The 18800-nt window shown below is 39.7% G+C and overlaps 3 protein-coding genes across 3 annotated transcripts; all 3 read left to right on the top strand.

Annotated features, from left to right (window-relative positions):
- Positions 1-340: 340 nt before the first annotated feature.
- LOC137276633 (uncharacterized) lies at positions 341-3524 on the top strand. Its single transcript, XM_067808246.1, has one exon. It carries the CDS (start codon positions 341-343, stop codon positions 1835-1837), a length of 1497 nt encoding a protein of 498 aa, XP_067664347.1. The 3' UTR covers positions 1838-3524.
- A 2380-nt stretch (positions 3525-5904) lies between these two features.
- LOC137283627 (uncharacterized) lies at positions 5905-8686 on the top strand. Its single transcript, XM_067815224.1, has 2 exons — positions 5905-7384; positions 8382-8686. Exons 1-2 carry the CDS (start codon positions 5971-5973, stop codon positions 8453-8455), a joined length of 1488 nt encoding a protein of 495 aa, XP_067671325.1. The 5' UTR covers positions 5905-5970; the 3' UTR covers positions 8456-8686.
- A 1659-nt stretch (positions 8687-10345) lies between these two features.
- Positions 10346-13474, top strand: LOC137276622 (uncharacterized). Its single transcript, XM_067808236.1, has one exon. It carries the CDS (start codon positions 10346-10348, stop codon positions 11840-11842), a length of 1497 nt encoding a protein of 498 aa, XP_067664337.1. The 3' UTR covers positions 11843-13474.
- The last annotated feature ends 5326 nt before the right edge of the window (positions 13475-18800 follow it).

Genomic DNA, 18800 nt, shown 5'->3' with positions numbered 1-18800 from the left:
ACTATATAAGGCTATCAATATTTCACTGAGGTGGCACCATTGTTGCTTGCATCTAATACATGTACGTAAAGTAATTGTAGCTTAGAATATATGAGTATGTACCGCAACAAACAAACCACTCGAGGCAGAGCTGCACTTACCCTCTACACAGGTGAACAGTGATAACCGAGTTTTATCTATACCCAGCAGATAGTGATCAGGGGTGACTCACAAGCAGTGATGACCTTGTAATACCACAATGCATACCTCAGTCTTACGCGAGTGAATCTGAAGCAGAAAGCGTTGTTTCATCCTAGTGACTACACGTACATATTGCTCATGTGAGCTTTAGAATTCTATGATGAGGATGTTGAAAGGCATTTCCTGGTTGTTGATTTGCATCTCGCTGGTCTGCTGTTGTAGCTGCCAGGAGAGTTTTGTGTCTGTCATACAGAGATTGGACCAGTTGGAGGAGGAACTGTTTCACAATAAGGCTGATATGATCCGTATGGAGAAAAGGATACGAAATATCATAGACGCTGTGAAGACATCACTGACAATTGAGTTAAAGGAAGCCATACGGGATCAAGTGAGAGAGACAATGAGTGAGATTGTACAAGGAGAGACGTTTCGTGACACTGTGAAAAGTGAGGTTGTCTCTAGATTACGGCATGTGAAACGGGGCTACCATCAAATGAAGAGGCAGTGGCATCATGTCTCCAGATCACTGCAAGACTTCAAGGACGAAACAGCTACATTTCATGAATTTGTTCTCGAGAAGGTTGATGGCTGGAAAGGACAAAACACAAGTGACGCCTGTGCAAGAGAGAAACACAGACTGGAAAGGGAACTACAAAAGAGTACTAATGTTTCTATGGTTGAACTCAAAAAAGATAATGAACGGCTACTGGAGTTAAATAAGACGTGTCAGTTTCAAATATCTCAACTGAAAACAACTGTGCCTGTTTCTCAAAGAGCAAGTCTTCGTGTTAACTCTACATCAATGTCACCAGTAATGACAAAGATAGTGTCAACAACCAGTCAACCTGTGATAACAGCATCCTTACATACACCCAGGAAAGAAGAGAAGGGGAGGATCCTGATTGCTCCATTCCGGTCAAGGACCATCCAACAATTTTATCAACTCAACATCTACAATAATTCCCTCAGTGTTTATTCGTATCACAACCTGTCGAGAGTTAACTCAATTGCCTATTTAGCAAAGACAAGAGAACTTCTGATTGCTTTTGTAAAGCCTGATAAGATATTAGCATCTGTCCTTGATACAAGTCAGGTGAGAGTACTGAGCGAAGGTGTACGCACCTATGGCATGGCAGTGGACGAAGAACGGGACGTGGTATTTATGTCGACAGGTTATCCACAATACTCAATCAGCCGCATGTCTACACAGGGTGAAGACTTTACTGTCGTCATTGACCTGTCCATGTTTGCACATTATCCAAGGCAGATAACTCTAGATACAAGGAGAGAGAAGATATATTGGTGTAACTACCTTAATCTGTTCACAATGACATATGATGGTCAAGGTTTGTCAACATTAGCCACGGGAAGGATCATGTATTCTGTGACTCTAGATCAGACAGCAGGGGTGTTGTTTTTTAACAAAGGGAGGGAACTGATGAGGATGACAGTGTCCAATAATGTGAGTACACGTGTGATCACACTCCAAACCATACCTAGGAACATGAGACTGTACAGAGGCATCATCTACTACGGTGGCTCAGGAACTGCTGCTGTGTTGCACACTGTTAATGCGACACATAACATCGGAGAGTATAGTCTCCAGTCAAAAACCATTAAGGTGTTAAGGCGTCCATACGTGTGTTTGATACTCTAATTTTAATTATGAAAATTGTGTCATGTATCTCGATACTGTTTGGTCATTTCGTCTTTAAAATCACAATAACCACCGCGTCATTACTAATCTACAATCTACAACAGAAGAGAAAGTGATTGTTTTTAACAAATAATGGCAACAGACAATGCACCGTTCGGAGATTTTTCTGCTCCGTGATTTGTGGAAGTCGGTCGTGCCGATGATTACGAACGTGCGCTGGACATAACACCATGAACGTGCGCCATGAAGTAGTTTATGAGCCAAAAGCATTCTTCCTGTGAAGTTCGATGTTCAAATTTATTTTCCAAACACATTTTTACAAAAAAATGATGTTATGTCTAGTGCACGTTCATAATCATCGGCACGACTTCGATGTTCAGATGTAAACAATCTCCAGGGGCATGACTTGTGACACTCTTCTGCAGTGACAATGTTTTCCTGAAAAAGGCTATAACCTCGACAACACCTCATACCAAAACGCATTCAACACGGGTGGTCAAAGATGGATAAGTATAAAAATGTAATAGTAGGAACTAAAAACAAAACTGACCGAGACGGGTGGTTCTTCCAACGACGCCATGTTTTGCGGTGTGAGTTTCCGAAAAATCTCCGAAGATGTCAGAGCGTGTTTCCAGTATTACCGACATTGCTTCCGATAGGGACGATGTGTTTCTGTTATTATCGCTAAATTGCTGATATGGCTGCAATTGTTGCGCGAGTGGCTGCGTTTGTTTACATTTGAAAACGCCATTGTGGTTCGCCACCCCAAAGACCTAAGAGCCACATGGATACAGTGTGTGAAGCCCATGTCTGGTGACGTTTTGGGCTTGTGTTTGCAAGTTCGACAATGATCAATACAGGAAAGCAAGTATATACCAACAACAAAGGTGGTGTGTTCTATTATAAAGGGTGATACCTGCCCAATGTCGAAGCTGTATAGTCTGACCTTCTCCGTGTGTTTACACTGACATCGTCGGACGTGGAGATTGGAGGTAATTACTGGCCGTCTTTGTTTCGTCATCAGGATGAATACGTGTGTTGACTTCTAAAAAGAAATAGATGGAAACTGGATGACGTTCGTCGTTTGTTATCACAACATTTATTATCAGTGATATACTTGTACTTAATGAGAACTCTTTTGTTTCAACAAAACCCCAAGGAATTCTTGTCCACGTCGAGCAATATATTTATTTTATTTCATTATTGGACCCATGAAGATCCTGGTCAGAACTTCTTGTCGTAACAAACGGTAATGTGACAAACGGGTGGTAAGGCTTTCTGACTTGTGTGACATATATCATTTGTCAATGGGGTTGAACAATGCTCATGCTTATGATGTTCCTCACTGGATTGTCTGGTGCAAACTTCATTTACAGACCACCGCAATATAGCTGGAATATTTTTCAGAGCGGCGTTGAACAACAAACTAACTGATTAACTAACCAACCGAAAAACAAACCATTCCACTGCACCTATCATCATAATCACACTTGGAAACATAGTGGAAAAAATAGCCTAGTACAGTTATCAGGACTTCGGTTCACGAGTTTACAGGAAGGAAGGCATTCTTGTCTAATATCTACATATCTTTCACATATTGATACACTGGTACAAAAAGGGAGGCACTGTGTTAACATCATATTGTAAATTCGTAAGTATTAGAACTGTGAATAAAATTAAAATTCTAATGTCAGATTTGCTTTTTACTTTTTTATATGACAGAGGAAACGTACAAGACAAACTAATGTGTACATATTGTTGCAAAAGAAAATAACCTGATAAAGTTATCAGGACTCTTGTAAAATGCAAGGAATGTATTTTTGTCTGTTATACCTACCTACCTACCTACCTACCTACCTACCTACCTACCTACCTACCTACCTACCTACTGTCCTACCTACTGTCCTACCTACCTACCTATCTATCTATCTATCTATTTATCAAATATTAAGATATTAATACAAATGGAGGCACAATGGTAACATCATATTAACATTTTTATATCAGTTTTCTTTTTGCTCTCTTTATATGACAGGTGAAACATACAAGGAATGTATTTTTGTCTGTTATACCTACCTACCTACCTACCTACCTACCTACCTACCTACCTACCTACCTACCTACCTACCTACCTACCTACCTACCTACCTACCTACCTACCTACCTACACTACTGTCCTACCTACCTACCTACCTATCTATCTATCTATCTATCTATCTATCTATCTATCTATCTATCTATCTATCTATCTATCTATCTATCTATCTATCTATCTATCTATCTATCTATCTATCTATCTATCTATCTATCTATCAAATATTAAGATATTAATACAAATGGAGGCACAATGGTAACATCATATTAACATTTTTATATCAGTTTTCTTTTTGCTCTCTTTATATGACAGGTGAAACATACAAGGCAGTCTTGTGTGTTTATGTTGTTATAAGACATTAGCCTTATACAATTATTAATTCTATGTTGCCATAGAAAAACGATTTTCAATATCGCCTCGTAATCAGGAGGATCAGGTGGTCGAAAACCGGTGTCTGCTATCAAACATTGATAGATTATTTCTACTCAGTCAATGAATTTATTTACCACACACACACACACACACACACACACACACACACACACACACACACACACACACACACACACACACACACACACACACACACACACACACACACACACACACACACACATACATACATACATACACACACACACTCACACACGGACGGACAGACAGGCAGTGAGACATGTTAGCGATGTAGACCATTGGCCCATAATAGAAACAAAACTCAAGCATAGATGACGCATACAAGATAGATATAGGATAACGATTGAATGGAAGATCAATTTATTTTAATAGTGGGTTAACGTTTTCGTTTTAATGCAGTGGACATTAATGTACTGAATGTCTTTAGATAAGTAATACTGCTGTTGGAGGTTGAGTCCGGTGGGTTATGAAACACTTATTTCAGAATATTTACCACGTATATGGAGGACACAGAACTCATCTTCGACATAGTTTAGGCCCAGAGAGCAACTGTTAAGGATAGGGACGTTTATCACAGGGTGTATTGTGTGGCGACCAGTTTCTTCTGCTAGTCTAAAGATGTTACAGCGGAACATGTTCCGTTGATATGGTAGGACTGGACAAATTGTGTTCAACACGAAGAAAAGACTTAAATTGTGAATAATATCTACATTTAGATGAATAGTCAAGTGCCTTTCTCTTAGCATAAATCGCCATGCAATATCAAGCACTGGACCTGACATACGCTTGTTGACGAACGACAGCAAACTGAAAAAAACACATATGGTTTCAGTTTCAAACACATTACCACCGAATACCTTTTGTTGTTTGTTTAAGCTATAGCTACCACTATTGGGCATTATTATTATTGTTTGTTGGTAAATATACATTGCAGTCTTCATATTGATTTCTACATAGGTTTATACATCAGTCACCGTTGCAAGTTACATCAATATAAATCTAAACCTCTTGAGATCTTTGAAGGACAAATCTGATTTCACAAAAAAACTGGACACCCTTTCCACGAGAACTTTGAAATTGTATAACACCATATTTTATCCTGTTTATTATAAACTTATGCTCTGAATGCAAGAATGAATTAAAGTTTCAGATTATCCGCATGAGATATGTGACTGTTGATGTTCCACGAAAGTACATAGTTATTCTGTTTCTTTACGTAACGTATGCTAGACGTCTTTTGATACGAAGTGCGAAGTGATGAAATATTTGTGAATCATTTACATCTGAACTATGTAAGGCTATCAATATTTCACTGAGGTGGCACCATTGTTGCTTGCATCTAATACATGTACGTAAAGTAATTGTAGCTTAGAATATATGAGTATGTACCGCAACAAACAAACCAGTCAAGGCAGAGCTGCACTTATCCTCTACACAGGTGAACAGAGATAACCGAGTTTTATCTATACCCAGCAGATAGTGATCAGGGGTGACTCACAAGCAGTGGTTACCTTGTAATGATACAAAGTATACGTGAATCTTACGCGAGCCAATCTGAAGCAGAAAGCGTTGTTTCATCCTAGTGAGTACACCTACATATTGCTCATGTGATCTTTAGAATTCTATGATGAGGATGTTGAAAGGCATTTCGTGGTTGTTGATTTGCATCTCGCTGGTCTGCTGTTGTAGCTGCCAGGAGAGTTTTGTGTCTGTCATACAGAGATTGGACCAGTTGGAGGAGGAACTGTTTCACAATAAGGCTGATATGATCCGTATGGAGAAAAGGATACGAAATATCATAGACGCTGTGAAGACATCACTGAGAGTTGAGTTAAAGGAAACCATACGGGATCAAGTGAGAGAGACAATGAGTGAGATTGTACAAGGAGAGGCTTTTCGTGACACGGTAAAAAGTGAGGTTGTCCCTGAAATAAGGCATGTGAGACGGGGCTACCATCAAATGAAGAGGCAGTGGCAACATGTCTCGAGATCACTGAAAGACTTCCAGGAGGAAACGGTTACATTTCATGAATTTGTTCTCGAGAAGGTAGATGACTGGAAAGGAGAAAACACAAGTGATACCTGTGCAAGAGAGAAACACAGACTGGAAAGGGAACTACGAAAGAGTAACGTTTCTGTTGCTGAACTCAAAAAAGATAATGAACTGTTACTGGAGTTAAATAAGACGTGCCAGTTTCAAATATCTCAACTGAGTACAGCTGTGCCTGTTTCTCAAGGAGCAAGTATTCGTGTTAACTCTATATCAATGTCAACAGTGCTGACAAAGTTAGTGACTACCAGTCAGCTTCTGATGACAGCATCATTGACGACACCTAGACAAGAGGAGAAAAATAGGATTCTGATTGCTTCTGTCTGGTCAAGGACTAACCAACAATTCCGTCAACTCAACATCGACAATGATTCCCTCAGTTTTTATCCGTATCACAACCTGTCTAGAGTTAACTCAATTGCCTATTTAGCAAAGACAAGAGAACTTCTGATTGCTTTATTAAAACCTGATAGAATATTAGCATCTGTCCTTGATACAAGTCAGGTGAGAGTACTGAGAGAAGGTGTACGCACCTATGGCATGGCAGTGGACGAAGGACGGTTCGTAGTATTTATGGGAACATATTATCCCAAATACTCAATCAGCCGCATGTCTCGACATGGAGAAGAATTTAATGTCGTCATTGATTTGTCCAAGTTTGCATATTATCCAAGGCAGATAACTCTGGATACGAGGAGAGAGAAGATATATTGGTGTAACTACCTTAATCTGTTCACAGTGACATATGATGGTCAAGGTTTGTCAACATTGGCAAGAGGAAGATACATGTATTCAGTGACTCTAGATCAGACAGCGGGGGTGTTGTTTTACAGCAAAGGGAGGGAACTGATGAGGATGACAGTGTCCAACCATGTGAGTACACGTGTGATCACACTGCACGATACACCTTGGAACATGAGACTGTATAGAGGCATCATCTACTACGGTGGCTGGACTGCTGCTGTGTTGGGCACAGTTAATGTGACAGGTAAAACCGTAGCGTATAGTCTAAAGTCACAAACCATAAAGGGGTTCCATCAACCATACGTGTGTTTGATTCACTAATCTTGATCATGAATATGTATGTATGTATGTATGTATGTATGTATGTATGTGTGTGTGTGTGTGTGCGTGCGTGCGTGCGTGCGTGCGTGCGTGCGTGCGTGCGTGCGTGCGTGCGTGCGTGCGTGCGTGCGTGCATGTGTGTACGGGTAAATGTGACTCCAGCCGCCGGCTGCAGAAGGGATGATGTAAATGCAACTAGAGTCAATGTAGGTAGCAAAGATGCTATAGCTCTACCCATGGTCCCTGGTATGGGGATCTACCTTCGGTTGTTGGTGATCTGTAGCATGTTCTTAGACTGCACTGTTATCTTGATACGTATTTTTTTATGATAGCGTAGCAGTTTTGAATTAAGAGCTGTGTTATTTTAGTAGATTTACTGTCCCTTGGTGACAGCTTTTAAGTAATACATTTATTTGATTTAGACTGTTCTCGTCACGATATGGCTGCAATAATGCCGATGTGGCGTTAAATTTTAACTCACTCACTTACTCACCTATACATGTTGTATTTGCTCTGCTGTTTCATTTATGTGCGGCTACTATACACCCCCCTTGCATTTATTTTGAAAGTTTGTACAGTAAAAAGTCCGACTGTTAGCTTGAAATATGTTTGTGTTGTTTGTTGGTTTGGTTTTCCGGTTAACCTAAATTGGAAAGTAATTGTTACAGTATTTTGCAGCTATTCGGGGCGATGTTTGCTGCATGATTTTATATATTTTGTATTACTGAATGATTGCTATTTTTTCGAGAGAATGATTAAAATCATGTATGACGTGCAACCAAACATATACATGCATGTATGCACAAAGATAAAGACAGACACACACAACTGGTTGGGCTGATGGAGATGTTAACTGATGTGGTTTCATCATGCATTGACATTGTGTTCAAGACTATTAAAGGTTGTATCATTCCTTCCAGGCTTCATACATCATTGGTTGGTTAGATGGCTGGCTGATTGGTTAACACAGCAGTCAGTGGTATTCCTGCTATAGGGCGGCGGTGTATAAATAATCCAGTCTGCACCTGACAATCCACTGTTAGAGAATATGTATACTAGTAAGTACGGCTTAACGACCCGTGGACGAATGACAAGTAAACAGAACGAGAATTCCTTCGACTTCGACGTAGCAAAATACGACAATCAGAAGTGGTAAAAGTAATCAGCTTTGATGGACTTGGCTTAACATTTGTACGTTTCTTTGGATAATAAATGGAATTACTTGTAACCATTTCTGCCAATCATAATGTGTGAATTTTAACTGGTATATTTAATTATATCACCAAGCACAGTAGAGGGAGGATTGAAACCGATGATGAAAATGACTTTGAAACACGTCTTCGAAAATGTAAACCATAATTTACAAAAGGTGTTAAATGTATGGTGAAGTTTTAGAAAAAAGCTGAAGTAAAACTTAGATTAATTTCCGGAATTTAAAAAATGAAACTGCTTCCAGACTAGTATTTTAATTCCCAATTCTAGAGTTCAGAACAAAAATATATTTCTTCATGATGTGGAAATTTCTTCCAATATTTTTCGCTCGAAACAGAACCCCCGCTACTTTGAATGGTAAACCTGTTGTAGTCACTTGTTATGAACCGAGATCAAAAGGATGATGTATTGTCGTCTCTTGGATAAACCATGGTTGTAGCTAGAGGAAAGTAACCTTCCTGACTGCAGTAGATGAAGAGTGAGTTGTTACTGTTCCTGAAGATGTGAGAGCACCGACATTCTGGGATATCGGCAGTGGTTGCTGTAGGTAGAAATCCTCTATTTCAATAAGACCAGGAAGTAAGTTCAGGTACCATGTAAAATTCACCCTACTTGAGATTGCGGAGGTATAGTTAGATATAACTGCCAAAGATTTATCTTAGCTGACAACGACATGTACCTGTTACTTAGCAGCGCTATATAGCTATTGGGGTACTATTTGAATGTTTAGAGGTTCTATGTTGCCATAGGCAACCGAATTACAACATCACCTCTTAATCATGAGGATCAGATGGCCAACAAACACTGACAGATAATTTCTCTCAAGATACGTCCCTGGATTTACTTACCATAACTCAAAAAAGGGTAGACACTCCCTACCTAAATACATACATACATACACACACACACACACACACACACACACACACGCACGCACGCACGCACGCACGCACACACGCACACACACACACGCAGACACACACACACGCACACACACACACACACACATTTAGATGAAGAGTCAAGTCGCTTTCTCTCAGCACAAATCGCCATGCAATATCAAGCAGTGGACCTGACATACGCTTCTTAACGAACGACAGCAAACTGAAAAAAGCACATATGGTTTTAGTTTCAAACACATTACCATCGAATACCTTTTCGTGTTTGTTTCAGCTATAGCTACCACTTTAGGGCATTGTTATTATTATGATTGTTTGCAGGTAAATATATGTTGCAGTCTTCACGTTTTTCACTAAAATGCATAATTGAAATAGGACTCATGACCATCAGCTGTTGTTTTCCTAAAGTTGTTTATATTGATCTGTACATTGCTTTATACATCAGTCACCGTTACAAGCTACATCTAGGTAAATCTAAACCTCTTGGAATCTTTGGAGGACAAATCTGATTAGCTTAGAATATATGAGTATGTACCGCAACAAACAAACCACTCGAGGCAGAGCTGCACTTACCCTCTACACAGGTGAACAGTGATAACCGAGTTTTATCTATACCCAGCAGATAGTGATCAGGGGTGACTCACAAGCAGTGATGACCTTGTAATACCACAATGCATACCTCAGTCTTACGCGAGTGAATCTGAAGCAGAAAGCGTTGTTTCATCCTAGTGACTACACGTACATATTGCTCATGTGAGCTTTAGAATTCTATGATGAGGATGTTGAAAGGCATTTCCTGGTTGTTGATTTGCATCTCGCTGGTCTGCTGTTGTAGCTGCCAGGAGAGTTTTGTGTCTGTCATACAGAGATTGGACCAGTTGGAGGAGGAACTGTTTCACAATAAGGCTGATATGATCCGTATGGAGAAAAGGATACGAAATATCATAGACGCTGTGAAGACATCACTGAGAGTTGAGTTAAAGGAAACCATACGGGATCAAGTGAGAGAGACAATGAGTGAGATTGTACAAGGAGAGACGTTTCGTGACACGGTGAAAAGTGAGGTTCTTTCTGGAATAAGGCATGTGAGACGGGGCTACCATCAAATGAAGAGGCAGTGGCATCACGTCTCGAGATCACTGAAAGACTTCCAGGAGGAAACGGCTACTTTTCATGCATTTGTCCTCGAGAAGGTAGATGATTGCAATGGACAAAACAAAAATGATACCTGTGCAAGAGAGAAACACAGACTGGAAAGGGAACTACAAAGGAGTAACGTTTCTGTTACTGGACTCAAACAAGATAATGAGCGGTTACTGGCGATAAATAAGTCTTGTCAGTTCCAAATATCCCAAATGAAAACAGGTCTTTCTGTGCCTGTTTCTTCCGGGACAAGTCATCATGTTAAGTTTACATCAACGTCACCAGCAGTAACAAAGGTAGTGACCACAACCAGATCACGTCTGTTGACAACTGCAACTACAACGCTGCGACCACCTGTGAAGGAACGTAGGATTCTGATTGCTTCTATCTGGTCAAGCACGAGACAACAATTCCGTCAACTCAACCTCCATAATGATTCCCTCAGTGTTTATCCGTATCACAACCTGGCGAATGTTAACTGCATTGCCTATTTGCCAAAGACAAGAGAACTTCTGATTGCTGTATATTCTCCCGATAGGATATTAGCATCTACTCTTGATGCAACTCAGACGAGAGTACTGAAAAAGGGTGTACAGACCTTAGGCATGGCAGTGGACGAAGGACGGGGTCTGGTATTTATGGGGACACATTATCCAAAATACTCAATCAGCCGCATGTCTACAGAGGGGGAAAACTTTACTAACGTCATTGACTTAGCCAATTATGGACGTCATCCATGGCAGATAACCCTTGATACAAGGAGGAGGAAGATATACGGGTGTAACTTTTCAAAACTGTTTACGGTGACATATGATGGCAAGGGTCTGTCAACATTAGCCACACGAAGTGACATGTTTTCAGTGATTCTAGATGAGACAGTTGGTGTTTTGTATTATAACAATGGGAAGGAACTGATGAGAATGACAGTGTCCAACAATGTGAGTACACGTGTGATCACACTGAGGGATATACCTATTAACATGAGCCTGTATAGAGGCATCATCTACTACGGTGGCTGGACTACTGCTGTGTTGGGTACTGTTAACACTGGGTCATATAGTCTCGAGTCGAACACCACGAGGGGATTTAAATATTCATACGTGTGTTCGATTCCTTTATTTGGATAATGAATATTCAACGCTGATTCTCAATTGGGATTGGTCATTCCAAATTATCCACCGTATAGCTGATGTAATAAAAACATGATCAAGCCAAATTATAGAGTGTTTTCTAAGTTCGGTTATCTGAAAATGTGGGTGATTTCTGTGACCTATCTTACGCGTCAGAATGTGGAGCTGTTAAGCGATGATAGTAACGTGCTCTTATAAATCCTAGCGTGGTTTCTTCCCTTTTCTTGATGTATGTGTAGCTATGCTTAACAATGTCAATTCGAAAAATAAAACCTTTGCCTCACTCTGAAATGTTCCGAAACCCGTGAGTCTGAACTTCCACATTTGTTCATTGTACTTTCAAAATGTATTGGATTTGTTTCGTTTGAGGTTGGCAAGGGTTTTTGCATAACAATAATTATACACCGCCTGTCTTCTTAGATCCATACTCAATGACTCGTGTATAATTTATCACAACGTAATGCCACGTGGATCTTGTCGTTCATGTGGAAATGTGGTATTGAACTGTGCTGATAAAGTCAGTGATGTGTGTTGTAAGATGTTTACTGATTGATACTTGCTTTATTTTTTTGTAATACTGGTGTTTCCAAGATGGAAATGTGTATGCTTCTTTTCCCATGTTCTCTAACACTGTCGTATATTCTTAGTTACCTAGAAGAAAATAGTGTTTTATTATAAAATGTGGGAAGATGTTTTTCAAAGATTTTCTCGTCCGCAGTTTTCACATTTTTGAACTTCCAAATGGTCGTTGGTCATGTTGGGTGTATTGAACGAAATGTCGTCATGGAACCATAACTGTTCACCTCTTCATTCAACAGTAATAAATGTAGTGTTTTAAAGCAGTACGTGAAAACGTGCAAGTTTGGTCGTGATTGAAATGAGTTAAAGTCATGAACACCTGCGAAAGATCCACATAAGAAATACGTAAAAACGTTTATTTTTGCATCAGGTACTGTTTGCAAAGTATTAGATGAGCCAAGACCTGAGAAAAGACGCTAATTTGCATATGTGGGAACGCCCTCCAGAACATTTCATTTGGAACAAGAGAGAAACGGGTTATCGTTTAAATATTGAAAAGTTCAATTTCCTCGTGCGAATAGTGTCGTGATGGTGTTTTGCTGAACTAAATAGCTCTACGAGACACTGTTGAACAGTAGCGGTATTGATTTCAGATCACGGGCAGCATGTATTGCACGTGCTTAATCGTCAATCTACCCGGAGCAACCAAGTGTATTCGTCCAGATTACTTGCACCGCTTGGTTGTCACAAACGCGTTCAGTACTGCGCTGGCTCATCTACTATTTGTCAAGCAGTAGAGAGTATCAGTATTTTGCCACTATTAGAGGCAATTGATTTTGTATGGTTTTGTATTTTTTCAAGCACTGGACGATTAGTAATCTTTCTAGAGAATAAATACAGTCATGTCATATGTGTATTTGCCAACTATCATTACAATATAGATATTGTTTAAGGATGAATTACAATGAATACATTAAATAACTTGACCATCACATGCGATGCACATTCGAAAAGCGATAGAAAATGATTATTAAAACGAAATCGTCCCAAGATGTTAAACATACTTCACAAAGGTTTTCAATGCATTGTGAACATTAAAACAGAAGTGAAGTAATCCAGGATGTGTTTCTTTATGTTTTGTGTATATATTGTATTTGTTCAGCTACTGTATTTCCCTTGCATGAAATAGTTTTGAGTTTTAATCCAACTGTTTGCTTGAGACGTGTGCTTGTTGATTCAGTTTTCCGATTAAAGTAACTTAGAAGTCAACACGTGTACACACATGTATGCACACATATAAGGACAGACACACATAGGTGGTTCAGCTGATGTTGAGGGGTGTCGTTTCATCATTAGTAGTGACACTTCTTACTCAAAGACAGATTCCTTAGCTGGAGGAAAACGACATGGTATCACTTGTAAAATACAGTAGCCTTCAAGATTATTGCATAAATGTAGCCACTTAAATGCAAGTGTGTGGCTGTTGGTGCTTGTATACCGGCTTTATAGCGCCAGCTGACGTAGATGCCATCACCATGGACACCATACGTTAACATTATGCGCTCCAGCCGTTACTTAATACACTGAGCGCCAGGCAGGGTAACAATAAGAACCATCTGTTAACATATTAAAGCACAACTCGGCTGGAGATTAAAGTCGCTCCAGTCACTGAACCACGATTGTAGGTGTCTATGTACGTCCTCTTATGAAACTGGCACAACGACTCGATAGACAACTTTTTGGTTCTTATATTTTGCGAATCCTTTACAAAAGATGTCTGACTGAGAGTGTGGGTTCGAATCAGCCTAACACTAGTACTACAATCTGAATTTTGCTGAGAAATTGTCGTCCCAAGTGTGACATATCTTCTATTTGACCGCTGTCTAAGTGACATGTGGTTAATTGACATTTCCACATAGCTGGAATACTGCTGAGTGCGGCGTAAAACTAAACTCACTCACTCACTCACTCGAAAGGTGGCTTGAGCGATCCCTAATGTGTATGAGCATGTAAACAGGTTAACAGAAGAAGATTTTTCTTTAAACGGCATTCAAAGACATACAAGCGTTCAAGGTAGTCCACTTGGGCTTGACTTAACTTTTTACGCTTCAATGGGAAAGGAATGTAATCGCGCGTAACCAGTTCGACCAATCATAATGAGCGAATTACAATCAATACTTAAATAACTTGACCATAACATACCATGCACATTCGATAAGCGATAGAAAATGATCATTAAAACAGATTATTAATACAGTGTGAACATTTAAAAGGAAGTGAAGTTTTCCCCGATGTGTTTTATAATCTCTAGTCTAGAGTTAATAACATGGGAATAACAATGTATAGCAGGATGATCTAAACACGTCCACACATATTTGTAATCTAAAACTAAATCCTGTTATTTCCAATGGTTAATCTGGGTGTTTTTGGTCAGTTGCTAAAGGCGGGGGTAAATTGAGTGAGATATTTTCAGCTCTTTGATAAACAATGGTTGTAGGCGAAGGCACGTAACCTTCCTGCCTGCAGTAGATTGAGAGGTGTTACTGTGTTCGTAGAGGTGTGACAGCACCGACATCCTGGCATATCCGCACTGGCTGCTATAGGTGGATATCCTCAGTTTCGGTAAGACCGGGAAGTATGAAGTTCAGGTATCATGCATAACGTCGTGCACTACATCGGTGTCGACCTGCAGCTACGTCAATACGCCTAGGCATCGACAGATTTAGTTACCGATGGTCCATATTTTCACCACCCAGAAAGCCAAATCGCACAGCTTCATGTATTCTGACTAATTAGTGCTGTCCATCAACCGATATTGTATCTGGCGCTATCGTAAACTGGAGGGTTCAATAATGTGAGTGCTTTTTGTACCCATGGGGTGATCCTGATCCCACTCCACGGGCATTGAGAGTCACAATACCCGTTGATCACTGTATTGTCTGGTCCAGCCCGATTATTTACAGGCCCCCGCCATTGAGCTTGGACATTGCTGCGTACATCGTTAAATATCAAATAAACATGGATTTGGGAAGGGCCCTGTCTCTTTGATCATCATATTCTTCGATCTGGTCACCTCATACATGGCATTGTCCGATTCCCTGGCTTTGTCACCACCTACATCTACGATGTGACAAACTACACTGTTTATCTGTTAATTATCTTATATTTCACCTTTTTCCCAGCAACCCCATAATTTCAAGTACTTCCTTGTGTTGAGTAAAGATTATAGATTTCGTTTTTCTTCCGTCATTTCCAGAGCATAATTAAAAGACACTCTTTGTAGGTATTTTTTCACGTTTAACACATTACTGATTATTTATTGAACGTGTCATGTGTCTTCATCTTTATTGCTCAGACTTTTCATTTCAATTTGTTTCAACGTGAAACTGAGTTTTCAAAGAGAATGGCAAATCGAATCTTTCGCTTCTTAGACGCGAACCCATATTGAGGACAAAGCAAATACTTGCCGGTTGCGTTTTATGACGTCATGACCGTCATGTTCGGATCTGAAGAAAGATCCGGAAATGTACCGACCAAAGCGTGGGTCACATTGGGAGTCAGGTCGATGGTCACGAGGTCAGTAATAAATGTTTCACACACAACTAATAATTCGATCTTTATTATAACAGTGTGTATGCGAGAAACCATAATACATACACATTATATACATTTACGTTTAAATCAATCCATGGCTTTGTTATCGAGGGACAGAAATAGATTCGAAAATCACTGGGTAATTTTCATAAGCACCGAACAATCTGCCTGTTGCTGTTTGGGTAGTCGTCACATTCTCCAGGCAGTCTAGTTAACCAGTAAGATGCACTGTTTGGATTGTCTTCAGGTTCTCCGGAAAGTCTAGCTAAAGGTTGCACTGTTTTTTTGTTTGTTTGTTTGTTGATTTTTTGTGTGTTGTTTTGTGTGTTGATTGATTTATTTATTTATTTATTTATTTATTTATTTATTTATTTTTTTTGTATTCTTCACATTCTTTGGACAGTCTAGGTAACCAGAAGGCTGCACTGTTTGCGTAGTTTTCACGTTTTCAGGTCTCGTTAACCAGAAGAATGAGGTGTTTGGGTTTCAGAAACAGTTATATATCTACCTGTCTTGTTTCAGAAACAGCTGTACATCTGACTGTCCTGTTTCAAAAATAGTTGTACACAGAACTGCACTGTTTTAGAAACAGCTGTACATCTAACCGCCCTGTTTCTAAAACACGTGTATGTCTAAATGCCATGTTTGACATGTTTGACAATATTTTCAAAACTTCACCAACTGTCAAATAGTTTGTTGTACCATCTCATACTGTTTACAAAGTGTTACCAGTACTGTTCTTTAACTGTCAAATATAACAAGATGTGTTTTATATACAGCCACGTCACAAAGACCGTGGTCACAGTATAATTGACCTATATCAATGTTCGGCGAAGTCATTTCAATTTCCGAGTGAGTGAGTTTAGCTTTACGCCGCTTTAAGCACTATTTCAGCATTAACACGATCTGCGGCATGACGTGCGAGGGCTTTACCCACTAGGCTACTCCACCACCTCTTGAATTTAAGCTAACATTTGCGAAAGACACATTGGTCACGTATTAGCAGGTAACCTCGAGCGACTTCATCGGCAGCTGTCTTCGCACTAAGCCTGGGTTGAACACTCACAAATAATAAACAAAGCTTTGGATTAGACCGTGTCGAGATCTGGTTTAATCAAAGTAGGAATCGGGTTCACTGACCAGCCTAATTTTAAGCGAATGCATCCTTATGCCGATTTACCGATCATGTCGACCATTACTTTACTGTTCCTTCACTGCAGAGACAGAGGTTCACGCATCAAGCAATGTGGATGTATATAAACATTCAGCTCCATTTAGGAGAAGCGCGTACATGTTTACATTTGCCCAAGTCTCTAAGGTTATCATTACTAGTTTGAATAAATCAGTTTACAGCATCATAAGACCTTGGGCAAAGTAATTCTGTGGGGTCCCATCCCATATAGTCATTCAGAGCATTAAACTTGTACATGGTCGATGAAATTAACATGTATCACCAAGTCATAATAAACTTAAATGAGAGTTGGGTCCCTGCGTCCCTGAAGCCTCCGGGCATCTGCCCACCATGTCCATGTGTTAGGACGACCTCTGAGATATGGTGTTCTTATCTTAGAGAGCAGGTTCTATTGATGTTGGACAGTCAGGAATAAATCTGTTTGTTTGATAGACGGTGTTTTAACAAGAGTGCCACATTAATGTGTAATTTCTTCATTTACTTCTATACACCTTGTGCAAAGCGTCCGTCTTTCAGCTTTGTGGACCGTTCATAATTTATGGCTAGGTGTGGAGGTCGAGTAGGGGGATACTTTTGATGATCATAAATGGTTGGGTCATCCACTTTGTTCTTCTTCACTTTTGTTTTCACTTACTGTGTATATAAATGTCTTGTCCAAATTGAATAATTTACATGTACACAGGAAGAGGATAGGACGTATGAAGTTAGTGCAATGACGTGGGTCGTCATTGCCAATATCGGTAGGACAGGCTTGATTCACTGTCAGAGCAATTTATTGGCACACCGTTTCGTCACTCATGTATCGCCACTGTCCACATAGTCTCGTGTTCTTAACTCTACCAAAGATTTAACATCAACGTCTGCGGATACGCCATCAACAGAACCCCCAACAGCTTCCACAAACATTACGTCCCCTAGGCAATAATTTGTTATATCCTTGGGGGCAGATTCCAGCAAGTCTGGACTCTCATAGGGGCGATACAACATAATGAGTCCAGTTGACCTCGACCTTGACCTTGACATTCGATTGTTTAAGTGATAAGAGATGTGTGCCAAAGAACAATCTTCGGACGGAAAATGGTTATAGAGTCTCACAAGAAATGATACAGTACATCCCATTTGGAAATATACGTTCTGAAGTCTTTTTATCGCAGTATATCACATCAAGCATGGATGAATATTCTCTCTGTGTTTAATGATGCAACATTCAAAATGATTTCTTTGTTTAAATCAATCAGAAAAAAAGCTGACATATTTGATAACATACATTTCATCGATCATGACTAGAACTTTTCTCCCTGATTGAATGCAGGTTCAAACTCAAATAATCAATAGCAATTCAATCAATAATCAATCAATTCGTGAAATGAAATTTCTTTCAAACGCCAATTTCCACTGAGTATCAATGATGTAGGCAGATTAAAATACTTCCACGTGTGACCTTTAAAGCTAGACCGTACTAACCAGGCTTATTTGCGTTACAACCCGGGAGATATATGAAATATAATTCTGTTAATCAGACATTACTGGTTCGTATGGAAACCTATTTGGGGGACAGTCTAAAATATATAGACATCTGCGTAAATAATACTAGCATTAACGTAGAAGATACTTTCATCTCACGTTGATAATACTTGTATCTGCGTAGGT

Source organism: Haliotis asinina, chromosome 1 (genome assembly GCF_037392515.1).
Source record: "Haliotis asinina isolate JCU_RB_2024 chromosome 1, JCU_Hal_asi_v2, whole genome shotgun sequence".
NCBI lineage: Eukaryota > Metazoa > Mollusca > Gastropoda > Lepetellida > Haliotidae > Haliotis > Haliotis asinina.
The sequence above is the reverse complement of the archived record's forward strand: the minus strand, read 5'-3'. Positions and strand labels throughout refer to the sequence as shown.